Here is a 9490-nt window from a genome sequence, read left to right as displayed (position 1 = left end):
TAAAGGATGTTCCATGTTCATTAGCTGTAGAATGTGTAAGACATGATGCCATCGGGGTGATCGTAGCAAATGAGCACACACTCTTGAGACTTAGGAAATGGAGTCAAACACACAAAGATGATGATGTGGTTGATGGTGGCCACTCCAAAGCTCAATGGTGGTTAGTTCTTTTGAATAGCCCTCAAATTTTGTTCAAGAGTATCTTGAATTGTCTTCTGGTGGTGGCAAATGCCATGTCTAGGGATTAGAGAAGTATTCACCACCATTATTTGAGTGGAGAATCAAGAGTTTGACTTGTGTAGAGTTGGGCCACATGATGGAACATGGTGAACCTTGTGAATGCTTCACTCTTCTTGAGAAGGAGGTACACCGATCTGTAAGGGATGAAAGGTCCAAAGCCATGCCTTCTGAGACGTCATGTGTTGGGATGCCCTATGTTTGCCAAGGTGGCTACTTTTAGGGAGAAGCCAATGAGACTGAGGTGGGCTTGGGAGCAAAGGTTGTGAGTTCATATCCTTGGCAGACGTGGAACTCTGAAAGTAGGATTGATTTCCATTCTTCCAAAATCAACGTTCATTCTTTCCATTTCTCAAGTTGGTCATAGAAGATAGATGGAGAAAACAGATCTTGCAATCCATGCTGCCTTGCCATGACGTCTTCTTGCAAGATCTTTTATGTGTGTGTGTGTGTGTGTGTGTGTGTGCCTGTGTGTGTGTGTGTGCGCGCGCGCATAAGCCACATATTGGGATACTACAATGACTTATAGCGTATGCCTAATCTTGTGGCAACGGTTATATTAAGCTACCAACAAGTTGCATAAATAAGGTGTCATCTACTCTAGGACTATGCTTATCTTTTCATAATTCTCACTTGGAAATAGGCTTTATGCTTGTCAAACGGGCTTTATACCGATTAGTGAAAAGATTATTGTTTACTGAGACTTTACTGAGACTGTAAAAGAAAAAAATGTCAAATAAAGAAAAAAAAAAAGGAAAGTTGCCATCAACACTTTGCATAAAACAACTGGTGCAAGAGATATCATTTATAAAACCTCATTGTTTTAGTTATTTTCTATTCTCTTTACTAAGCTATGCATGGCTTCTTGGAGGACATCAAAGTGATTCATTTAAAACTATAAAGGTAGCCATGTTGACATATTTTTTCTCTTTTAAGAAAAAAAAAGGCGAGTCTGGCATTCAAAACAACAAGTGACCCAAATAAAATAATTAATAACATCTTGCACAAACAGAACATAGCTGTGTTATGCATTATGGTTACACACCAAGCGATTATTTATTTGACGTAGTCGTGTACTTGTTGAAAAATGGGATGACCTTTGAATAACTACGGACTATAACAATCCAAAATTTTGTTTTGAACTTGCAGAACAATGACAAGCACACAATAAGCTGTTTCAACACATATTTGGATTTGAACTTTGTATGTGAGCATGGAGTGAAAACACACGACGAATATCTTACACGAATGAGTGTTCCGATATCATGCAACAGGTCTTCGGGGAGATAAAATTGCCATTGCATGGCTTTCGTAGTTTCTTTTAAGACCAATTCAAGTGTGGTCATTTGCAACTGGAAAGATATGTATGTGGCAATGAAAACATGTATTCGACCCATCTTGTATGATGACAGCTTTATACACTCTTACCTCTTTGAACCAATTGTTGAAACAACAACTCAATTTGATGATGAAGTTGTAATTCTTGCTGCAAGTACAAACCCAAATCTCGCATTTAGTGTTGAAATTAACTAGCACTCAATTGACAATGTCTTGCATTGTCAAGCCCCGATGATTGTTTATTTGATACAATAAAGTACTTAGTCGATACTATTGGACTCTAATATTATAGATGTTGCTTCAGCCTGAACTCTTAACAACATTTCTCTCTTTTGATGCATGTTCTCGATGCAAATAAGATTCAAAATCAGTACTAGAGATGCCACATGGGATGCAAGATCGAAGGATGATATTTCATATGGTTGTAGTCCATGACAATATATTATTTAGGTTGCAACCAAGGCTGAGTTACGAGCTCTTGTGAGCGTAGTCTTAGTCATGTATTTGTTGGGCCAGTGCTTTTGTGCATACATGCACTCTTGTTTTTTATGATTCTAATCTATGTTTACTCTAAATTTTGTTCTATTTCTCAATGCTCTTACTTTCCTTGATACAGCTACACTTGTGTAACAAATCACAAAATCTCTTCCTAACAACAAAACCCATTCTTGAATGACGGATGCAGTAATCAGCAGGAGCAATGATCTCGCAGTTTTCCATCTTGGGTCTTATCTTACATGTATTGTAATCATTAGACATCCTCAAATTCTTAATTAAACAGGTCGTTTGTCTTTGTGGCATATTGAAAGGGCCCAGAACCTATCAGCAAGTCCTCTGCACAATCACACAATGCAGCTTCCTTCTTCTCATAAAAATTAGATCTCAAGACCAAATCTAGATTCGGTACATGCCCTTCAGCCTTATTGCGTGAACTCAAGATTTCTAGAATTGCTGAAATTTCCTTACTTTCGTTGTTACCTACCACAAAGTCATGCACCTTGTTGCTAACTTCTATCAAAGCGATTGCGAGCTTTTTCTTTGCCCCTGCGTGTTTCCTCAGCTCCTCTATCCGAGAAGCATCTTCCAACCTGCCAGTGCTGGCATAGATGTTTGCCATGAGCACATAGGAAACCGAAGATTCTGGATTCATCTCGACAAGCTTTTGAAAGCATCTCAATCCTATTTCTGGTTCCTCATAAGACTTGCAGGCACTAAGCAAAGCTGTCCAAGGTCCTTCAGATGCAGGACACTGAATAGAGTGGAGATACTTCTCTGCCTCATATAAATGTCCTGATCGGGCAAGAAGATCAACCATGCAAGTATAGTGATCTACTGTTGGTGCAACACCGTATTCTCTGATCAATTTGAAATATTCCTGCCCCTTGCATACCAGGTTATTGTGGCTGCATGCAGTAAGAAGACATGTGAATGTAATGGCATCTGCCTTCACACCCAGATTTTGCATGTCCTCAAAACATTGTATAGCCAGGCTACCCTGATGGTGCACACCATATCCTTTTATCATTGCACTCCATGTCACAACGTTTTTAAAAAGCAGCTTGTCAAAAATATCCCGTGCCTCTGAAAGTGAGCCAATGTTGCCATACATGTCAACCAAAGCGTTGCCAAGAAAGTGCTCTCTTTCAAACCCCCTTTGTATGATCTCAGCATGTATCTCTCGGCCTTTGTCTATGGCTCCTATGCTGCCACAAGCTTTCAAGATACAAGAAAATGTTACAGCATCTGGAGAGACTCCTTCCAATTGCATCTGTTCACAATATTCCAGAGCCTTCTGACCAGGTCCATGTTCAGCATATCCTGAAATCAGTGCAGCCCATAGCACAACAGTTCGAACTGGCAGCTTGTCAAAGACATCCTGGGCCTCTGGAAGCGAACCACATTTGGCATACATGTCAACCAAGGTGCTGCTGATGAAAAGTTCACTTTCCAAACCCTCTTGGATGATCTCGGCATGTATTTTTCGGCCTTTGTCAATGGCTCCTGGGCTGCCACAAGCTTTCAAGGCACAGGCAAATGTGACAGCATCTGGAACGACACCCTTGCACTGCATCTGTTCAAAAAAAATCAGTGCTTCCTGTCCAAGTCCGCAATCAGCATATCCTGCAATTAGTGCAGCCCATGACACAACATTTTGAACTGGTAACTTGTCAAAGACTTCCTGTGCCTCCGACAGTGAGCCACACTTGGCATACATGTCAACCAACGTATTGCCAACAAAAAGATCTCTATCAAATCCCTTTAAAGTGACATCCTTATGTATTTCTCGACCCTTGCATATGGTTCCAATATTGCCACACGCTCTCAAGATGCAAACAAACATGACACTGTCTGGATGAATGCCCTCTGATAACATCTGGTGAAAAGAATTCAGTGCTTCTTGACCAGGTCCATGTTCAGCATACCCCGCAATTAGCATGTTCCAAGACACAACATCTCGAACTGTCAGCTTGTCAAAGACTTCTCGCGCATCTTGAAGCAAGCCACGTTTGGCATACATGTCGACCAAACTGTTGCCAACAAAAAGCTCACTTTCGAATCCCTTGTGTGTGATCTCCATGTGCACTATTCTTCCCAGTTCTATACTGTCGCAAGCTTTTATGATGCAAACAAGCGTGGCAGCCACCGGAAGGATGCCCTCCTGTTGCATCTGATCAAAACATTTTAGCACTTCCTGACCAGGTGCATGTTCAGCATATCCTGCAATTAGTGCGTTCCAAGATACAACATCTCGAACTGGCAGCTTGTCAAAGACATTCCGTGCCTCTGAGAGTGAGCCACATTTGGCATACATGTCCACCAAAGTGTTACCGACAAAAAGATCTCTTTCCAATCCCTTCTCTGCAACCTGCCCATGAATTTCCCTTCCCTTGTCTATGGATCCTATGCTGCCACAAGCCCGTAAGGCACAAAGAAATGTGACTTCACATGGAGAGATGCCCCACAGTTGCATCTGTTCATAACATGTCAACACTTCCTGAACAGCACCATGTTCAGCATATCCTGCAGTAAGTGCATTCCATGACACAACATCTCGAACTGGCAGCCTATCAAAGACTCCCTGTGCCTCTGAGAGTGAGCCACATTTGGCATACATGTCAACCAAGGTATTGCCGACAAAAAGCTCTCTTTCCAATCCTTTTTGTGTGATCTGCATGTGTATTTCTCGGCCCTTGCCTATGGCTCTTATGCTGCCACTAGCTTTCAAGGTGGAAACAAACGTGACAGCATCTGGAGAGATGCCTTCCCGTTGCATCTGTTCATAAAAGCTCAGCGCTTCATGACCAACACAGCCTCCAATTAGAGCATTCCATGACACAACATCTCGAACAGGCAGCCTGTCAAATACTTCCCATGCCTCTGCAAGAAAGCCACATTTGGCATACATATCAACCAAAGAGTTGCCAAGAAAAAGATCACATCTGAATCCCTTCTGTGCAATCGTAGCATGTATGTCTCTGCCCCTTTCCACATCTTTCAACTTAGCACAAGCTTTTAGTATTGCCACAAGTGTATAACTGCTAGGATGTACACTATCCTCTTGCATTTTCTGGTACAACTTGAGAGCATGCTGCGTTTGCCCACAATGACTACACCCTACTATAAGGGAAGTCCATGAATGCTCATTCCGATGAACCAACCTGCTAAAAGCCTGCTGAGCATCAGACAGACTTCCACATTCCACAAAGGTTGGCACAATGTAGTTTCCAACAGTACCATGGGCCTCCAATCCATTGTTGCAAATGTGAGCATATGCAAGCTTGGCATATGCAATATTTTTTCTTTTCCTGCACATTTGTAAGGTGCAGATAAAGTTCTCAACCGAACATAATCCAGCCATTCGGTCCAAAATACTAAAACGTCCTCTAAGCTCAGCATCTCCCAACCACTGCCCTTTCGCAGCGGTTGCATCCAGTTGAACACCATATATAAAGCTGGCCTTGCACATAAAGCTGGACCGTGCTAGCTTCTCCCCGCGACCATGGTCTCCACAGCCTAAGGAGACGTCATCATCTTAGCATGTAATTTTAACGCTACCCCCGGCCTCTTTCCTTGGGTCCAGAACTTCGATGAGAGTGGACTCCTGAGTCATGCTATTGTGGTGCAAGCTCAGCTTGCTAGTCTGACAACAACTGAAAATATGAAGCCTTGGGTACAGAGAATCCAAGTAGTAGTTTAAGAATTCAAAGGTTACGTACAGGAGCTTGTGGCAAGAGTAACGGTTCTCTGTTCTGCTAAGTTGTAGAAACCTTGGCTCCCAAGGTCCCATTCCCTAAAATTCAGCTTCGCTACGGAGACCTGTGGCAGGAATGAGAAAGTGTGCTTAAGATAAGGGTGGGCGCCCCCTCGTCGAGAAAGAGACTGTTATTTTCCTTTATTAGTGACGGGCCCTTCAAATTACAAGCCAGCTCGTTCGCAGGGTCTGGAGAGCTGTGTAGACACTCGTCCAAGAGAAATCCCAAATCAACTCTCTTTAAAAGATGCCAATAGAAATCCCAAGGGTGGGCCAATCGTGTGAGGGCAACTTGAAAGCAACGTTTACAGTATCCACCTCGGATACTTTTCGGGCAAATTCAAAAGGGTTAGCAGCAGTGTTCACAGAAAACCTGCAAACTATATACAATGAACCTGCAAACTATATACAATGAACCATTTTCATTTTCACCGGAAAAAAACATTTTCTCAATTTTGTAATTGTTACATAATGGACTACAACGAGTTTCTGAATATGTTCCGACGCATATTCATAGCTTAAGTATGAATTTTAATTTTTAATCTTTTTCACATATATAAGCAAAGTGCAAGCAATAACCTCTTCACTTTGTAAGTGTTTGGATAACTTTTTCACCTTTTTAAGCTTCCTCTTTCAAAATTTTGATAAGATCATCAATACCTCTTGAGTTAGTATTTATACCTCTTCTCGACAAGACTTGCATGAGCATATTTGACATAATTTCCAAAAATGACCCCAAGATGAGAGAGCATCCCCAGCGACCATTGCTATCTCAAATTGATCAAGTCTGTATCAAGACCATCAAATGCAATCTCAACTAATATTTTGGTCTTGAGTTTCTCATCAATTGAAGTGAGTTGATTTGCAATGTCTTATAGCTTGACTAGGTAGCCTGACTAGATAACCAATGCCAAAAGATGACAGAGCATCCATATTTTGTCACAGATTGACCATAGTCGTTATCTCAACTAATCCTTCTATCTTGGATTCCTGACCAATCAAATTGAATTTGTCTACAATGTCTTGTAGCCTAATAGACAAAGTCTAATGAGATAACTGGGCCCATCTTTGACATTGTTTAATTGATCCTCAAGCATGTTGATTCTAGACATATTCTTTGCATTGAGCATGTCCTCCAAAGATTTATGTGCATCAATAGCTAGATTCTTATCTTGAATAATTAATATCATGATGTCTTTGACCTTGAAGTAGATGAGGCTAAGTGCCATGTGTGCTCCTTCATCCTAATCAATATTCTTTCCTTGGAGTTTTTTGGTTAATTTAATGTCAATGTGTTGCCAAAGATGAAGTCGGAGCTTTTGGTTTCTTTGTTTTTTTTAAATAATAGTCACGGTTATTAAAGATGAAGCTAGAGCTTTTGGTTTCTTTTCCTTTTGTAATAACAGTGTCATACAATTTCTTCATCTGGAGATGTTGGCAAGTTTGTAGTTCAAGTTTCCTTAGTCATTGTCATCCAATTTGCTGTCATCTAATTCGGTTTCGATTGAGCAAGATAATGTCATCATGGAACTTTACCATTGTTTTGAAAATCTTGCAAATAAACTCCAGTATCAAATAAACAAAGCGATAAAATTGTAACTGTACGCAAGACATTGGTGAAGACTAAATGTAACTTGGAGCTAAAATGGTCAAGCAATGGGCGAAATATCTTTTGGTTTCTTTGTTTTTTTAAATAAAGTGTTGCCAAAGATGAAGTCGGAGCTTTTGGTTTCTTTGTTTTTTTAAAATAATAGTCACGGTTATTAAAGATGAAGCTAGAGCTTTTGGTTTCTTTTCCTTTTGTAATAACAGTGTCATACAATTTCTTCATCTGGAGATGTTGGCAAGTTTGTAGTTCAAGTTTCCTTAGTCATTGTCATCCAATTTGTTGTCATCTAATTCGGTTTCGATTGAGCAAGATAATGTCATCATGGAACTTTACCATTGTTTTGAAAATCTTGCAAATAAACTCCAGTATCAAATAAACAAAGCAATAAAATTGTAACTGTATGCAAGACATTGGTGAAGACTAAATGTAACTTGGAGCTAAAATGGTCAAGCAATGGGCGAAATATCTTAAATTAGTGAACAAGATTGGTGCAATGATTAGGCAATGTAATTATGAGAAATAATTGTCAATTCAACTATGAGAAATAATGGTCAATTTAATTTTAGAAATGTTGAGGAAAACGGTTACTTTTATGTGTGAAACTACGATTCAAATAGGTTTGATTTGGATGCCAAAGGGGACAAGATATTGACCTAAAAAGAATAACAAATTCTGGTTTAAGATTACCTATGGGCTAAAAAGCTGGGTGCGAATGAATTTAAACTAAGGTAGATTTACTTAACCACGGTAAATGTCGATCGAGATTAGGTTAATTCTTGACCATAGCTAGGTAAAAGTTTAATCCAAGGCTAGCAGGACATGGAAAAATTATAAATCTTGGAGTTGACTAGCAAAATCGCATTCTTTTTGGATTGCTTGAATACTTGCAAAGGCTAGAAGTCAATGCAAGTTTGACAAAATTCTCATGATTATTTATCACACAAGATGTTATCATAAGGAATTATTGCAAAATGAAACTTGTACGAGTTCAAGTTTGAGAAGAAGCTCCATGGATTTGAGAGTTTGGAAAATTGCAACAGTTGGGGATTTGGAGTCTCTACTTGAGATCTTGCACTATTTGCAGAGCTACAAATTGATTTTCAAAATTACAAGTATGACTATTCCAAGATGACACTCACTATGGGCCAAATACACTCACTATTTACCACTCAAAATGAACCCCCAAAAACACATTTGGTTACTTTATGTATTTTAAGATCACTTCCACAATTTGTAATGGGTAAAAACTAGAATGCATTAGATAAGATTATTGGTTGAGTATGGCCAAATAAGTCCTAGGATCTCTGATTATTAGACATCAATGTAGCTAAAGGAAGACTTGAATACATAGAGGAAGTCAAATTTTCATAGAAAAGCAAGCCTTGATATAAATTCAAATTTATACAATGTAAAGTACAGGTTGCCTTAACCATGTATATTGGTAAATGTAATGAAAACATCTCCTAGGAAGGGGAATGGGGCCTTGAATTAATACTAAATAAAGTTATATATTTAGACTTCTAGAATGCATATGGAAAATACATTATTGTTACATATTCTTTAAAATCCATTTGGAGAGAATCTAAACCAAAGAATACTTTATATTTTGACTTGAATTTATTGATTTCCATTAATGATTTCTATTGAGAAACAGTATAGTTAGCTAGCCAAGATTCCAAAGAGATGTCAAGCATAACTATGGGATTATCTTGTTCACTAGTATGGTTTAAGCTATGCTTCTTCTAGTTTGAATTCCAATTTATTACAAAGCCAGAGAGACGGTAGGGTCTAGCAACACTAGCAGAATCAAATCGCCATTTATATATATGGATGACATAATGGTTATGAATGTCCTTGATGCCTTTTCCTTCTAAATAACTTTCAAAGTCATGATATGGAAGACTCTTATTAGCTCTATCGCCCCAAGCTCCTAGATATCATAGGAAGATCACATTAAAGCAAGCTTTTCGGGACTAAAATATAGTGTGTGTGTTTCCTATCAAAAAATATAGCCTACTATAATACTGGACCGCGGTCTTCAATGTTTGAGTAAA

At 39.3% G+C, this 9490-nt stretch overlaps 1 protein-coding gene across 1 annotated transcript; it reads right to left on the bottom strand.

Annotated features, from left to right (window-relative positions):
* Positions 1 to 2230: 2230 nt before the first annotated feature.
* On the bottom strand, positions 2231 to 6082 carry LOC147885374 (pentatricopeptide repeat-containing protein At2g33680-like). Its single transcript, XM_087397060.1, has one exon. It carries the CDS (start codon positions 5540 to 5542, stop codon positions 2345 to 2347), a length of 3198 nt encoding a protein of 1065 aa, XP_087253186.1. The 5' UTR covers positions 5543 to 6082; the 3' UTR covers positions 2231 to 2344.
* Positions 6083 to 9490: the final 3408 nt, after the last annotated feature.

Source organism: Dipteris shenzhenensis, chromosome 25 (genome assembly GCF_047967505.1).
Source record: "Dipteris shenzhenensis isolate YYH24624 ecotype China chromosome 25, Dip_SZ_1.0, whole genome shotgun sequence".
Classification (NCBI taxonomy): Eukaryota; Viridiplantae; Streptophyta; class Polypodiopsida; order Gleicheniales; family Dipteridaceae; genus Dipteris; species Dipteris shenzhenensis.
Note: the sequence above shows the minus strand (reverse complement) of the source record. Positions and strands in the feature narration are given on the sequence as shown.

Bases quoted from the DNA above. Each gene is read 5' to 3' on its own strand.
- LOC147885374 (XM_087397060.1), bottom strand. From the start codon at position 5,542: ATGTGCAAGGCCAGCTTTATATATGGTGTTCAACTGGATGCAACCGCT.